The sequence below is a fragment of the Panthera onca genome, chromosome A1, assembly GCF_046562875.1.
Source record: "Panthera onca isolate mPanOnc1 chromosome A1, mPanOnc1 haplotype 2, whole genome shotgun sequence".
Taxonomy (NCBI): domain Eukaryota; kingdom Metazoa; phylum Chordata; class Mammalia; order Carnivora; family Felidae; genus Panthera; species Panthera onca.
In genome coordinates this window covers 236740113-236757081 of record NC_138339.1, presented here as the reverse complement: position 1 = coordinate 236757081, position 16969 = coordinate 236740113, and the positions used below count along the sequence as shown (strand labels likewise).

At 41.5% G+C, this 16969-nt stretch overlaps 1 protein-coding gene and 1 pseudogene across 9 annotated transcripts in view; both read left to right on the top strand.

Annotated features, from left to right (window-relative positions):
* SGCG (sarcoglycan gamma) overlaps positions 1-16969 on the top strand; it is a 226100-nt gene that overhangs the window by 174933 nt on the left and 34198 nt on the right. For all 9 annotated transcript variants that reach the window (XM_060637549.3, XM_078447255.2, XM_081795523.1 and 6 more), the window contains 3 exons: positions 419-520; positions 5424-5511; positions 14063-14182. In XM_060637549.3, the coding sequence (XP_060493532.1) occupies positions 419-520; positions 5424-5511; positions 14063-14182 (310 nt within the window). The remainder of the gene's footprint in view (positions 1-418; positions 521-5423; positions 5512-14062; positions 14183-16969) is intronic.
* LOC144616075 (protein SDA1 homolog) lies at positions 6138-9682 on the top strand (annotated as a pseudogene).

Here is a 16969-nt window from a genome sequence, read left to right as displayed (position 1 = left end):
GGGGGTGGGGGTGATGGAACTGTTATGTACCCTGGTTGTATCAGTGGCTACACGTGTTAAAACTCATAGAACGGTACACCTCAAAACAGCCCATTTTATTACATTTTAATTTAAAAAAAACAGTTTTAAATAGTAATGGTAAGAGTCTTTTTCTTACATGGTGGCGACTCTCGGGTGTTTATTGTGAAGTGACTCTTTCAATCTCATACGTATTTCCTAAATAGTCCTTTGTATTACGCAAGGGTTAATGAAATATTGACAATTTAATAAAAACAACTAACGTTTTAAGCAAAGTAAGAGAAATCCAGAAAAGTGCCAATAGAAGATTTATGAAAATGCATCTATAATTTTAGCTGATACTAAAAGAAGTGAAAAGGAAAGCAAAAACAAAATCTCTGTTGTCTCGTCTTTTTAACAGACAGGAATGGGTCACTTGCGTGTTACAAAGGATGGTCTTCGCCTGGAAGGGGAGTCAGAATTTTTATTCCCATTGTACGCCAAGGAAATACACTCCAGAGTGGTAAGAAAATGATGAAACGTGTAAATATGTTGTGTTTTATGAAAAATTAATAATCGTTAAGCATAGAAATTCAGCTGTTTCGGAAGAGAGTTCTTAGAATGTATATATGTACACGCATTCATGTTACACGCTTTATAAAAGCTTGGTAGAAGGTTGTAAAACTTATTTCCGATACTACATTATAGAAAGACGCCATTTTCATGTGCTTTGGCTCTGAACTCGGTGGCCTCAGAAATTGAAACCATAATTAAAAACGTTTGGTAATTAAAACCTTTATCAAAGGCAATCTAAACCTCTTTCCATTAGTGCAGGTAATTTAAAGACACTTTTCTCAAGGCAGTTAAAATTATCTGAGAAGTTTAGAAAGAAATTAGTTTCATTGTAGCATGTTCTGTACTAATTACGTTAATTATAGATTATGGTCCTGTGGGATTCTCCACAAGTAGATTAAACATATCTGTTCAATATTGTGTGACTTTAAAAATAAATCTGCCTCCGTATTATCTTCGTTTACCTCCATGAAGTTTGTGACAAATAGAGCCAAGCGTGAAACACAGTCAAATAGCTTTTGTAATATGTTCTATTTTTCTTCATGTGATGCTATGGACTTTGTAGTAAAGGTAAACCTTTTGCTAAATTATTGGTTGGGTGTCATCTCAATGACATGTTGAGACTTCACCCAACTGTAACCTACCGGTTGGATGAAGAGTGTACTCTTCGTTTTCCTCCCGTGTTTACACGTGTGAAAGGAGGGGTCAGTACCTCCTACATGCTGAGGCTCTTCGAGTGACTCTAGGGCAGTCGGAAAGGATACAAAAGGCCAACCGCTGAGAAGCATGTGGTCTTATAGGAGGGGTAAAGCACACCCCCACACAGCCATCAGAACGGTCACCAAGCCCTACTACCAACCATAATGGGATGCTGTGTAAGACTTGCACATAAATACACTGCCAAGGAGTCTCGAGAGTGCAAGGCACATTAGTAGCTCTTAGGCACTATTGTATTACTTCTGATAGTGTCTCAGTTGACAGGAGGAACCCACAAATGACCTGGAATAGGACAGGCTGATACATGCGTGAGCCAGATGCCGTGAGCTTAGCTGAAGAGCTAAGACACGTGAATCGTGATGGCATTTCAGTGTATTAAATAGCCGTGTCATATGGAAACATGAGGAATAAACCCAAACTTATGTAAAGGGGGAAGTCAGATGTGAGCAAAGAATTTAAATATTAGAACCATTTTCCCCCCCAGAGTTATGTTGGCTAATTCCCTACCTATAGTTTTGAGGAGAGAAGACTGGTAAAATAGCCTGATGGCTGAAATCAGGTGATTAGTTCTAGCAAATTTAATATTCTGGAATTAATAGTACTTTTAGTTATATCTTATCAGATTTTTCATATCTCCATATACTTAAAAAAAATCAGGGAGCAAAATTATGTCAATTATTTTAGATAATCATATATTAAACTCTTACAATGATGCATTGATGCAGTATGTCGATCGATACATAAAATTATAGAAACATTTGGAATGATATTATGTGATCACAGAGCTATAAAGTATCTGGTAACTAATATGGCTTTCCAATAATTGGATTAACTGAACAAAATTAGGTCTTATATATTCTGTGTGCACTGATGTATTAGTTATGTTTCCTTTTCAAAGATGACTCTAGGAGGTAATTTTCCGTAAAATTACAGAAATGGATTTACAAAATTTGGCACATATTAATTTATGTATAATGCTGAGGTGAGAGAATTTCCTTATTCTAAATATAATTCAACATGGTACTCTGGCTTCTAACATGTGATTACTTGGTAACTCTTCAAAGCTAATACATGAGGTCCTGTGAAGATTGTGCCTGGAACTCATGATTTATAACCATCTACCCTGCCCATTATTAACCTAAGCACATAGCAATTATAACTGATAAAACAAAAAAGTTGTAGTTAGCAACATACAGACATCGTCAAAGATGAAATGAAACCAAAACACGCAATGGTAAAGCTTTACTTGGAATGATTGTCTTTGAAGTTCGCAGTCCTGGAAAGAGGCAGGGACAGCTTACGGTCAAAGCCCACAGAGGCACAGGGACCAGAATGTTGCCTGATGGGACTGCTTGGGACTCTAGCCAGACCCACTGCATGAGACAACAATGAAAGGCAGAAAATAGTTGCACCTACTGCCCAGACTTGAATAAAGATGCCAGACCAAGACCCGAATGTCATCCGAGGACACGAGCCCTGAGCCACCATGACAAGGCTGAGAAACCCAGGGGTCTCAATGAAAACAATGGGAAAGCCCTTAGACAGGCTCGGTAAATCCAGAAATCAAAATACATCCACAGAGGGAAGCTTGAGACTGAGACTGGAAACCACATAAGGAAGCCTTCATCTAAAAAAAGGATTCCAACTAAACTCCCCAAAAAGAGAATTAACTTCCAACTAAGTAGAAATAATCATTCTGAAAATGACTGGAAAAGCACATGTAAGCATCTCACAGAGATAAAGCTGTTTTTGAGGAGCTTCTGTGAAAAAGACAAGAAATGTAAAAATCAAAACAGGTAATACGAGACAAATAACAGGGAACGGACTCACCTGCTTTATTAAACAACTAAAAAACTTGAAAATGTATCAGAAACCATGGTTTTTGCTGTGGCCTGGAAGTTCACATGTTGAAACCCTAACCCCCAGGGTGATGGTATTAGGAGGTGGGATTTTGGCGACTTCCTCATGAGGGAATCAGTGCCCTGATCAGGGAGGCCCCAGAGAGCTCCCTCACCCCTTCCACCAGGTGAGCTGGAGGCCGGGAGGCCCCTTCTATGAACCCGAAAGTGAGTCTCACTGGACACACCAAATCTGCCAGCACCATGACCTTGGACTTCCCAGTCTCCAGAACTGTGAGAAAGAAACCTTTGTTGTTTATAAGCCACCGAGTCTCTGGTATTCTGTTAGAGCACCAAAATGGAGAGGGACAGTTTTCAGACGTTGGACGGTGGCGGTCAGGACAGTTCTCTCTGAGAGGCGGAAACAAGAGGCGAGCCCCAGGACCGCCCCAGTTTGCTACTTGCAGAGAGTTTCGAAGGCCACGGTGAGGGAGGGGGGCCAACGAAGAGGCAGGGGTCCTCCCCGAGTTGGGAAGATATGGCCGGGAGTCCAAGGAAGAGCAGCCAACCTAAAGCTCACAGGCTAAAGCTCACCATTGAGGAGGCCACCACACAGGGAGAGCCCAGAGGCGGCGGGAGGTGAGCCCCTCCTCACACCCCTGCACGCCAAGGCTCTACGTAAGAAACCGGTAAACCGTTAACTCTTACCGTGCTACTTAGTTTTGAGCAATGTGAAGACAAATATCAAGGTCACATCAGTGGATGAAACACGAGATGCCGATAGGTCATCTGCTTCCACAAAGCGACGGGGAGAATTTCGGACCTGCCAGAGTTCCAGAGCGTTCCTGAAACTTCTTTCCTTCTGAAAAATCACAGTACTCGCTACGACTTTGGAAGACATTCGGTTCCCTCTGAATGGATCATAAACCCGCCTGAATCCAACAGCCAAATTGTTGCGTTCTTTTTTGAAGAAAATTGCTTATATAAAAGCAAACAATCTTCTGTAATGCAAAACCAGCCATTCGGAACTATGATACCACAGGAGGCGCTTATGACATAAAGCCACCTTATCTTCCAACAAAAGTTTAAAAAGTATAGATATCTGATAAATTTTAAAAAGCTCTTGTGAAGTTGTGAAAAGGCTTTACATGTTGAAAATAAGTAATGTGGTGTTTCTTACAGAAGAACTAACCATGCTCTGATTTATCTTCTAAAAATATGTCATGTCCTGGACATAGATATTAAAAAAATTTTAATATTTTAATATTTTATTAAGAAATTTTTATTCCTTGGAACAGGAAAAAACACTGATTAAAACTCGATTATTTTAGATCTTCACCCAGAGAGCTAACGTGGTACACTCTAGCCATTGCATGCGAGCAGTGCGAACCCATAAAAATATTATAATTTATGAAAAAAGGAGTTAGGACACCCTGTAGCAGCAAGGAAATGGATTTTGCCACCAACCACATGAGCTTAGAAGAAGCTCTTGAGTCTGGAATGAATCCTCAGCCCTTCAGTCCCCTTGAGACCCTGAACAGGGGACCAAGGTAGCCTGTGCCTAGACTCCTGACCCACAAAAGCAATAATATAATAAATACGTATTGTTTGAAACTGTTGGAGTAAAAAATTTTCATGTACTCTTTTAACATAGTATAATCCAAGATTTTAAAATACTGTGTAGGGCCACAGGATCTCTGACTATGGAAAAAGTATCTTATATAAATCCTAAATTTATATATGAATATAAATATACAGTCATTTTATTTTTTATTTAAAATTTTTAATGTTTGTTTATTTTGGAGAGAGAGAGAGAGACAGAGCGTGAGTGGGGAGGGGCAGAGAGAGAGGGAGACACAGAATCCCAAGCAGGCTCCAGACCCTGAGCTGTCAGCACACAGCCCGACGTGGGGCTCGAACCCACGAACCGCGAGATCGTGACCTGAGCTAAAATCGGACGCTTAACCGACCGAGCCACCCGGGTGCCCCACAGTCATTTTGAATACTGTCTATTCATTGGGGTGCCCGGGTGGCTCAGTCACTTGAGTGTTTGACTCTTGACTTTGGCTCAGGTCATGATCCCAGGATCGTGAGATCAAGCCCCGCGTTGGGCTCTACGCCGATGCGCTGAGTGCGGAGCCTGCTGAAGATTCTCCCTCTCCATCCCTTTGGTTGTTCCTGCCCACGGGAACGCACATGTACACGCTAAAAATAAGTCGAAAAATATGTCTCTCTAAAAATAAGTGAGTAAATGAGTGAATAGTATGTATTTGTCACATTTTGTAAATGCCCTTCTAGGATTCATCTCTGCTTCTGCAGTCAACTCAGAATGTGACCGTCAACGCACGCAACTCTGAAGGGGAGGTCACAGGCAGGTTAAAAGTGGGTGAGTCTAACCTCTTCACAGTGCTTTGCATGTGAGTGGTCCGTGGACAGTTGTGCTGAATGGATACACGTCTCTCTTCTGAAGAATTCACAGTTACTCATGAACAATTGCAGTATGAGTTTTCTAAATATCATGCTGTGTTGACTGCAGAGAATAGTTGGCATCACGAGGGAGACAGTCTGAGATATTTTAATTAAAGTTACTGCGATTCCAAGAAATAGAGGACCATTCAAGGTAGTAAAAGACACATGATTAGTACAGAACGCAAAGGAATCTCAGAGACCAAAGGAAAGGAGCCAAAGTATCTGGCCTCAAAAGAACAGAGACCAGGGGCTAAGAGCCAAAAGATTCTCTCTCTCTCTCTTCCTCTCCCCACCCCCTCCTTCACCTTCCCTTTCTCCTCGCCCATGTACCCCTCCTTTCTACAGCATCTCTGCCCATTATTTTCACTTGGCCACATCGGTTCTAACTCTGTAGGACGTACAGGACCTCTCTGGTTCTTCATCTGATAGGCTGTGCTTCTCAACACCAGCCAGCGTGGTCTTTAGTTTCATGAATTCTAAATTCACAAGAAAGTACTCTAATTGGCCCAAGTAATGTGTGTAACCAACTGCCCGGGGGCAGCTATGTATCCTATCCAACCAGCTAAGACCAGAGAGTAAGCTCACCCAGCAGTGAGATCACATGAACTCTTCTACAGTGAGAAAAAAAGGATTACCGAGAAAGATCATAGGTGGAAGAAATGAAAGGAAGAAATTGCTTTCACCTAGTGAAAGGAATGTGTATCCTTTCTCTATACTATCAGCAGTCTATACATGTGCCAAATCTAAGAAACTGAGTGGCCTTCTGGGTTATGGGAGAACAGATGAAAAGTGTCCCGCCAGCACAAACTGGTAACTTTCAACGTCTCTTTTTTACGAAACAGAATAATGTTACATTGGAAACTGCAGCCGTATATTAGCCTGATGATTCCTTTTTATCATGTTGATACACAAGTTCCATATTATATGTTCTGCTTTAATCTTCATAACTTACTTCTCTTTTGCTTAGAAGTTTGTTTGGTCACTAAGTCCAGTGAGATTCTCAGTGGTTCCAGACATGAACCTGAGTTTATTCAGCGTACATGTTCTTGAAACATGTCTAAGATCAGATCATATTTTCTTGAAAGATTATGTAGGATTATGATTTATCTTTACCATTATTTCACAGACTTCTTTGGTTCTAGCTTTTATATGTTTGAGGGATTTTTGCTCATCTTTTGTCATTCATTTGCCATTTGTTGGATGCCTACATGCAACTTTCTATATGCTGTCACATGTAAATAATATGTACGTACCCCTTAGGAGTTCCACAAGTAAAAGACTCCCTTTATATTCTTATAAAAATGATTTACTACAAATACTTATTTCCTCATTTAATTTTTTGTTGAATGTAGATTTTCATATATCATACAAGAGAGTTAGGGGCACCTGGGTGGCTCAATCCGTTAAGTTTCCGACTTCAGTCATGATCTCACAGTTCGTGGGTCCAAACCCTGCATCAGGCTCTGTGCTGACAGCTCAGAGCCTGGAGCCTACTTCCAATTCTGTGTCTCCCTCTCTCTCTGCCCCTCCCCCACTGATGCTCTCCCCCCCCAAAAAAAATTAAACACTTTTTAAAATTTTTTAAAAATTTTAAAAAAAGAGTTAGATGTGAAAAAAATCTGCCTCCAATTCCATGAATGAAAAAAAACGGAAGCAGTGAAAAGCGAATTTGCTCAAGAACACAGCTATTTAGCAGAACAAGCCAAACCAGGAATCAGCAGGAATTAGTAGTTTAGCAGGAAAAGCAAACCCCAGGACTTCTCTCCCTCAGCCCGGAATGTACCACTCCCTCTCTCCAATCAGATTTCCTTAAATTATGGCACACCAGTTTCCTTAAATTATGGCCCTATTTCCTGCAAATATGGTTACCATTTTTGTCACCAAGGAATTTACTTAAAAAAAGTTTAAAAAAAAATTTTCCCATTAGAATTACGTTGGTTTAAATTGTTCACCTTAAATCTTGAGTTTTAACCTGGGTGTTTCGTGCTTGATATAATGTTAAAGCTGGTGATTTTTCTTAAACCCTTGGTTGAAAAGCCTCTGCTACGTGGCGGACCCTGAAGCAGGGAATACTGCCCGGCTCACCGAGGGTATTTTCAAGGAAACGACTTCCGCAATCACAGCCGTTCCGGCCTCACGTTTCCGGGAAGAAGTTAAATGTAGCCAACCTGGATATTAAAATGTAATTTATGTGAACTAGGCAAATTCATCCCATGTAATGAAATGAATACTTGCTCATTACTAAACCACTGAAAATAATGGCAACCAGTACGGTCGAAACCAAAAGTCTTAAATCCCCAAAGAAGTCAAACACTGACATGAACAATAGCTAACACTTCAAATCCTTGAGTTGAAAGATACCAACTCATAGCAAAATAACGGGAAACTTACTAACTGTGAGTTCAGCTCTGGTTGCCTACCAGTCATTTTCTTTTGATTTCAAATAACAGAGACGAATTCTGGTTAGCTTAAAAAAGTTTACACAGGAGGGCTGGTCGGGTTCGACAGTACGGGTTTTCTGAGGACCGAGCCGGGCTGCAGCCAGTGGTTCCTGGGGAACCGCCAGCTTTCCGGCAACTGGCAGTTGGTATAGAGTTTGATCAAGCAGGGCCGCTGGCCTCTCTGCCCTGCGATTCCTCTAGAGTTATGGTCACTACCAATCCAACTGGGGATTTTCAGATAACAACCAAATGAACCCACTGGGGAGGCTGGTAATGTTTATGGCTCAATTTGGTCACCATCACGCAGACACCCAAATCATTTTCCTGGGTGCTGAAAGATGTCCTCTGTCACAATCACACTGTCTTAGATCCAGGTGTTCGAATAGCAAAGCTGAGAAGTAAGAATCTCATTAACCCATTAAGTTGGTTCGGGTTCTTGGAACTTATGCATAGCCATGGTAAGCTTCTGCAAAAGCCTTTGTATACCCAGAGCGTGACTAATATCAAGAACAGAAATGTAAAACAGAAGGATAAAGTGAATGTAGTATTGCAGAGTTTCATGGACCCACTATTAAGGAACAGCGGTGCACCTGCAGCCAAGATATCTTTGGGGGTAATGATTGAACTCAGCAGAAGAAACATCAGAGATGAGGCCAAAAATACCAGTGCTATCCCAGCTGCATGTTTCTCTGAAGTTACCTAGATATTGCTGCTTTGCAATCCTTCCCAGGGAAAAGGAGACAGAGGACAGTGACTGCAAACCTGAAGACAGGGGACCTTCCGGTGCAGCACGCCCCAGGGAAGAGACGCTCCAAACACAGCACAGGGTCGCAACAGGCTGTGGGTGTAAGAATATCCTCGAGAGACCAAAGCAGGACAGTGACAGACATGTTTGACATTTCAGCCACTTGATTAGTGACCCCCCCCCCCCAGGTTAGCAAATAAATTACTAAAACACACAGCAAGTTTTGACAAGAGATTTGAAGTAAGGGTGATGCTCAGGGACCTTTTCTCCAGACTGGTGGGAATTCTTGCACTTTTTCTCTTTAGCTTCAATCCTTTGGGCAGGGGTTTCTGCAGCCCCGTCGAAGAGAAATAACCAAGAGCCTTCTGTTTGCTGCCCAAGCGTGCCATCATTGCTCAAAGCTGAGGCCAACAAGTTTGTAATTGACCAAAGGTCTAGGAAAGTCATGACAGTAGCAATCAACACTATTCCAAGACAGCAACTTGTCCTCTGGCTATGACCGAGACCCCTCCAAGATCTGGCCTTGTGTAAAACACACAAAAAGAAAACTGTGATGACATCGTCTGGAACTTTGGTTCAGCTCTCCTGAGCACCATATCCGCAGATGTTGCAGAAGAAATCCTGGAGTGAGCCTACGGAGGCCTCGAAAGAAGCACGAGTGCAAGAATACGGAGAATTCGATGCTAGATTGCATCTCAGAAGCGGACATTCTAGAATTCAAAAGAAGAGGAAGAGAATGACAGATGGGTGGGGAAGTGCCGGTCTCAGGGAGGGGAGGATGTCGATGGTGAATGGGTTGACACGGACCACTCTTCCCTGTAGAACAGCAAGCATTTGCCAAGAATCTGACCGGCACGCTCTCAGAGGGGAAATCCAAAACTTGTGCCTTCAGCAGATTCTAACCCGGAAAGACTTCCAGAAACTCCACCTGGATTTTTCTCCAACTGAGGAACAAATAGTACTTCCCCCAGGAAACCCCAAAATTAAGTGTATTGAAATACCACTAGTGGGCCCAGAGACAAGTGACGCCCACTTAAGGATATCGAACATTTTCATAAGAACCCAAGTCTAAAGAGGAGACAAAACCGGCAACTACAGTGGCTGAAAAGACAAACCAGAAACAGTAGGTTCGGAAGAAAACCTAAATGAATCCACTTTCCGGTTCCACAAAAAAAGACAAAGAGGCAGGGGCACCTGGGTGGCTCAACCTGACTTCGGCTCAGGTCACGATCTCCTGGCTCATGGGTTTGAGCCCCGCACTGGGCTCTGCGCTGACAGCCCAGAGCCCGCTTTGGATCCTCTGTCTTCCTCTCTCTCTGCCCCTCCCCCAATAGCATGCACTCACTCGCCCTCTCTCCCAAAAATAAACATTTTGAAAGAAACTTCAAAAACTACTTAAATATCCAGATGTACGGGTGAACTGTTGAATAACCACAGTGCATTCGCGTGAATACCATGCATCTGTTAAAAAGAATAAGGAAGACGCCTATGAATTGATTCGGAGTAACTCCCGGGGCATATTTGTAAGCGATAAAAGTAAAGTGCAGAAGCTTACCTATTGTAGGCTACCCTTCATGGAAGTAGGAAAGGGCTAGAAGGAAAGATACATGTGTTTGCTCATTTGTGGCCAAAAGAAATAGAGGAAGCATAAGGCCGAAATAGACTGGCTCCCTGCCCGGCTGCCTGGGAAGAGGCTGGGGGGCCGGGACTGAGGCAGAGGGGTGAGGAGGGAATCACACATGCAATCGAAGCTGTCAGGGATTCTGTATGTCAGGAAAAACTTGGTTGTATTTTCACCGGAGAAAACCCTTCGGCCAGTTTCACAAACTTAATTAGTCAGGTCCTAAAACCGTCCTTTATTTATTTCTTTCATTTTTCATTTCCTTCTTTGTACCAAAGCCGCTCGTTAAAAATTTTCCTTTACCAGATAGCTCTTGTTTTTTTTACCACCAAGGTAGAGTTTGAATTTCATCTCTTAGCTCCACTGCAGAAGAAGATTATTTGCTTGGCTCTAATCAGTGTTCAGTGAGGTTCATAAAAACAAGTAGAATATTAATAAAATTTAAAAGATTAATTAGAAACTCAGTTATTTTAAGAGATGATTATCCCTGTGGTTATGGGCTAGGGAATGATGTTTTCTGAAGTGGAAACGTGTTTAAAGTTAACATTCGATGCCTCCTTGTTTTTAATAAAATGAAGACGGAATTCTATTCACTTCTGAGCCTTTCCTCTAGTATTTCCCTCTACCTGGCATGCCTCATTCTCCCTTCATCAGGGAAATGGAAAGTCTTTCTTCAAGGTCAGCTCAGACATCATTTCCCCAGGGTGCCATTCCTGACCCACAAGGACAGACCATGGATCCCGGGTTCTCATTAAACACTGCCCATGCTTGTATCATAGCGCTTACCAATTTGTCCTGAAACTAAGGTTTATATGCTTCGCTTTTCAGTGCACTAAGTTGTGAGCTATATCCCACTTGTTTATATATCCAAGGTTCTTAGCACAAAACCTTGAACATAAAAAAAATGCCATAAATATGTGCTGAGTGGTACACTCAGTTTTTTACATTTTTTAAAGTTTATTATTATTATTATTATTATTATTATTATTATTATTATTATTTTTAGTAATCTCTACACCCAACGTGGGGCTCAAACTCATGACCCTATGATCAAGAGTCATATTTTTGCATTTTCTTTTTCTTAAGTTTGTATCTTTATTTTTTAGAGAGAGAGAGAGAGAGAGAGAGAGAGAGAGAGAAGAGAATTCCAAATAGGCTCCACACTGTCAGTTCAGAGTCCGATGCGGGGCTTAAACTCAGAAACCATGGGATCATGACCTGAGCCAAAGTCAGACGCTTAACTGACTGAGCCACCCAGGCGCCCCTGCATTTACTTGGACTTGAGTAAGGGTTTATATGGTTTCCCTACTCATGAAAATTATGCAACTAAACTCGTTGAACATTTCGTCACCGTATGTGAAACAATGGTTACAGAAAAAAAAAATCATGTCGTTTAACCCTTTTTACTTAATCAAGCCCCCTAGAACTGTGATATGAGTCTCCAGTAAGCTAAACAGTGAAGTCTTACTGGAGAAATTATTCCAGGTTTTTTTCCCCCTCTCAATTTTAAATTCAGATAACTCAATATTCATCATTTAATGCAAATCAGTACTTATATGATAAATGTCTAAGGTATATCCGTGATCCAGAAGAGATAAATGGTGCCACCGAACCCCTGAGTGACTGAGTCTGGGTGAAAGTGCAGATGAGCAAAAATACAGGCCACCATCCAAAAAATAAAGTCAGGTTTCCTTAAGAGAAAGAAGATTAAGACATAGAGGAAAGATAGAGAAATGTGGTCCACTTTATAACTGTCCTACACATACACACAGACATAGGTAAATGAAGGCTTTTGCAGTATTGATTCATGAAATAACGTAAGAATACGTTGGTGACCATATCCAACACTGTTTAATGTATTCACTGAAGAGCTTCTATTTAATTTCTAGTTAGGTATCCCTCAACTTTAATGAGTAGTGGGAGTGATACAGGAACACACACTCAAAGACTGTAAGATATCCATTTTCTCAGTACATTTACTCTCCCGGACAAGAATATAAAGCAAACCTACAGAAGGATTAGGGACCGCGTGTAGTTCCTTGAGCGAATGCTCGGAGCTATGTCCTGGAGAGATTAATCCGTTATGCTCCAGGGTTAGAAAGATTGGAAACACAAAGAATTAAGAGACGTAAAATGGTGAATGCCTGAGTGTGGGCAAGGGAGATGGAACAAGGTCGCATATGCTCTTGAGGGCACAGCATCCCCGGTCCCCGGGCACGTGGGAACACTCCCCAAACCTTGTGAGTCTAAAGGGAGTCTAAAGCAGTGAGTCCACAGCTCACCTAAGGAGATGAAACTGGGACGGGAAAGTGTTGCTGTTGTCACTGAAATACAAAGAAGGAGGGAGTGAAGAGAATGACAAAAACGCCATAAGGGAATCTGAGTAGGATTCATCTTCTGGGCTGGCTTTGGCCATTAAAGTCAGCCATTCTTTTTTCTTTTTTTTTTCTTTTTTAGATTTCAAATTTATTTATTTTATTTTATTTTATTTTATTTTATTTTATTTTATTTTATTTTATTTTATTTTTATTTTATTTTAAATATGAAATTTATTGTCAAATTGGTTTCCATACAACACCCAGTGCTCATCCCCAAAGGTGCCCTCCTCAATACCCATCACCCACCCTCCCCTCCCTCCCACCCCCCATCAGCCCTCAGTTTGTTCTCTGTTTTTAAGAGTCTCTTATGCTTTGAAAGTGAGCCACTCTTTTTTTTTTTTAATTTTTTTTTTTAACGTTTATTTATTTTTGAGACAGAGAGACAGAGCATGAATGGGGGAGGGTCAGAGAGAGAGGGAGACACAGAATCAGAAGCAGGCTCCAGGCTCTGAGCTGTCAGCACAGAGCCCGACGCGGGGCTCGAACCCACGGACTGTGAGATCATGACCTGAGCCGAAGTCGGACGCTTAACCGACCAAGCCACCCAGGCGCCCCAGTGCGCCACTCTTGAAATGGTCATTCATGGGGCGCCTGGGTGGCTCAGTCGGTTGAGCGTCCAACTTTGGCTCAGGTCATGATCTTGCGGTTCCTGAGTTTGAGCCCCGCGTGGGGCTGGCTGCTGTCCGTGCAGAGCCCGCTTTGGATCCTCTGTCCCCCTCTCTCTGCCCTTCCCCCACTCACGCTCTCTCTCAAAAGTAAACATTAGATAAAAATGGTCTTTCGCAAACCTCACGTCTCAGAATGCAAAATCCTTAGTTGGCTAATACTCAAAAGATTACAAATTTACATAAGCTGAGTAGACAAATTATGTTATTTTTGGCTAGTTTTAACTTGAAAAACTTCACTTTTAAATGACTTATTCTTTTATGTGACATAGATTAACACTTTCTTGTTCTTTTTAATTTTTTTTTTAATTTGAGTATAGTTGACAAACAGGGCTACCTTTGGGTCAGGTGTACAACCTAGTGAGTGATTCAGCACCTCCATACATTTGTGCTTTGTAGATTAGCATGTATTCGACATAAATTAATTTTAATAATATCATAGATTTAGGCTCAGAACGTAAAAAGTTTGATTGCAAAATTTTTAAAAAATACTGTTGGTAACGGATTTTATATATTTAGTAATTTGGTATTGCTGGGTGATGTGGCCTGTGTAAAAAGAGATTTTGACACTACGTATAGTAAACACTTCTTAATAAACTGTTTTAATGACTCGTGCAGGTCCCAAAATGGTAGAGGTCCAGAGTCAACACTTCCAGATCAACTCCAAGGATGGCAAGCCACTCTTTACTGTCGATGAAAAGGAAGTTGTGGTTGGTACAGATAAACTTCGAGTAACAGGTGTGTGATAACGTTTTCCTTAATTGAGATATAATCCATAGATAACATTAGTTTCAGGTGAACAACATAATGATTTGATATCTGTATATATTGTGAAATGGTCCCCCGGTAAGTCTAGTTAATGTCGATCACCACACGGAAGTTTTTTTCTAGTGACAAGAACTTTTACTTTTTTATTTTAATTGCAGTGTAGTTAACATACAATGTTTGTGTGTGTGTGTGTGTGTGTGTGTGAATATAGGTTCTTTAATGTAGTGCTCTTTATCTGTTTATTTTTTAAAAACTTTTAGTCAGTCACCATGTAGTGCAATAAATGTTGGTAGTAGAATTCAGTGATTCGTGTTATGTTAGATTCAAGATCTATTCTCTTAGCAACTTTCAAATATCCAATACGGCATTGTTAACTCTAGTCACCATGCTGTACATCATATCCCTAGGACTTAGGGATATTTTATAACTAGAAGTTTGTCCCTTTTGATGCCCTTCACCCATTTTGCCCAACCCCATCTCCTGCCTCTGACAACCATCAGTATGTTCTCTGTATCTCTGAGTTTGGTTTCTTTTTTAGATTCTACATGTACGTAAGATCACACAGTATTTGTCTTTCTCTGACTGACTTCACTTAGCATAATTCCCTCATGGTCCATCCATATTGTTGCAAATGGCAAGATTTCCTTCTTTTTATGGCTGAGTTATATTCCATTGCATATATAAATATCACATTTTCTTTATCCATTTATACGTAGGAACTCTTGAGAAAAACAAAATCCCGTAGAATACACTTCCACAAAAGCATATTTTACTTTTGGCAAGTTTACTCTGGAAATTGTCAGGCAGGTAAGAAAAAGTAGTTGAATTTGTTGACTCTTCTTCGTAATGTTTGTTTTTTTAATTCTTGATACTCTCCTGGAAGAATGAAATCCTCCTCATAAATCTTTGCTTACTCTTTTCTTCCACCATATTGTTACCCTTTATCTCTTTCCAATTAGGGTAACCCAAAGACTTATAAATTCCTCTGTCGTCTGTATGATATTCAAGTATCTCTTTTCCGTATGGTTTTGCAAAAGAACCTTGTCCAGAGTTTCTTTTATTCTCATTGTATCAAGCACTTGGAGTCCTTCTATTGCTACAAAAAAATTGTCTCTCTTGGAAATAAAGATTGGGTGGGATTCTTATAAGAATCACTTTTAGGACTGAAAAAAAGCAATTTTGTGAAAAAAAAATGTCCAGAACATGTGTGAAATTTACCTGCTGAGCTTCTATAAAAATGTAATGAGAAAGACAGTAGTTAAATTCATCCCAGCACTTTTCTGTACTATTCTGAAAAACAATGGCAACCTTATTCTCTCACACATTATTACCAATACTCATAAATGAAAACTGCCTTAAGAAGCAGACTCAGGAGGCACCCAAGATGGCAGAACAGCATGGAAGTTTTTTGTGTGTCTTGCGTCCATGAAACACAGCCAGACCAACACTAAACCATCCTGCACACCTAGAAAACTGATCTGAAGATTAACACAACAATATGTACAACCTAAACCACAGAATTCAGCAGGTATGCGGTGCGGAGAGGAGAACTTGGGGAGAGAGAAGCCACGGAGGGCAGAGAGCTGCTTTTGCATGTGGAGAGAGGACGGAGACAGTGGGGAGAATACGGGAAAAGCACTCCCTGCCAAAAACAGCTGGAGAGAAAGTGGAAAATTGGAAACAGCCACAGGGACTAAACTAAAAAGGGAGAAAGGAGAGGGTTTAAATTCCATTAAGACTGTAAACAAGGGGACGGTAAACAAGCTTGTAAACAAGCTGCAACTCCGCAGCTCCATACCTGGCGGTGCTTTGGTGGGAAGGACGAATCCCCAGGAGCAGAGTGGGATCTGAGCGGTTCTCGGGCCACATGGGGAAAAGCGGTTCCACTGCTGGAAGGAGATTTGGTAGAGGCTGTGAGGCAACCTGGGCCCAGCAGACCCCAGAGAATGGCCGCATTCGCTGGTGCTGGAACAAGATCGTTAAGGGTGAAGCCTGGTGCCAGGTGTGTGTTGTGATTGTCGGTAATCCCTGAAAAGCCTCTCGAACATTTTCTGGGGCGGGCTGGCACACAGCCGCAGTCTCTGGGCATCGGCAGCAGCAGGGTCCCACAAACGTTCCTGCCATTGCTCGGTGAGACCCTCCCACAGAGGGGCGGAATGGGTCAAAGCCGCAGTCCTTCGGAAGTAAGAGGCCAGGGAAAACAACCGCATCTGAGATAAAACTCGGAAAAGAGGTACTGCCTGGGGCCTGGTCACAGACAGTGGAAAACCGGGGAGTGGACAAGAGCTGAAGACAGAGGACGGGTGTGTGATTGCTGATTGGGAAGAACAGACTTCCGATACTAGAGACTGGGTAGCTGGGTGACGCCATTTTCACTGCTTCTGTGCATGCGCATATGCACCTACAAGCGCCACAACAATCCACCCCAGTAGGCTAGCAGCGCCATCTAGTGGAGAACGGAGACATTACACTGAGCCCGCCCAACTGGGCCAACCTCGCTCTTCAAGACTAGAAGTCTCACTGCCTCCTTGGTTTATGGATTATAAAGTGCTTCATAGTCTGACTTCTAGGGGAAAATGAAGTAATTCCAGTCGTATTTCAGTCTGTTAGCAGATCCATCTCTTCACTTTTCTTTATTTTTCTTTTTTTCTCTTTTTCATTTGTTTTCTTTTTCTTGAATACAGAAAGAGAAAAAATTCATTTTTATTTTCAATTTTCATTTAAAATACTTTTCTTTGTTTTTACTATATTTTTTAC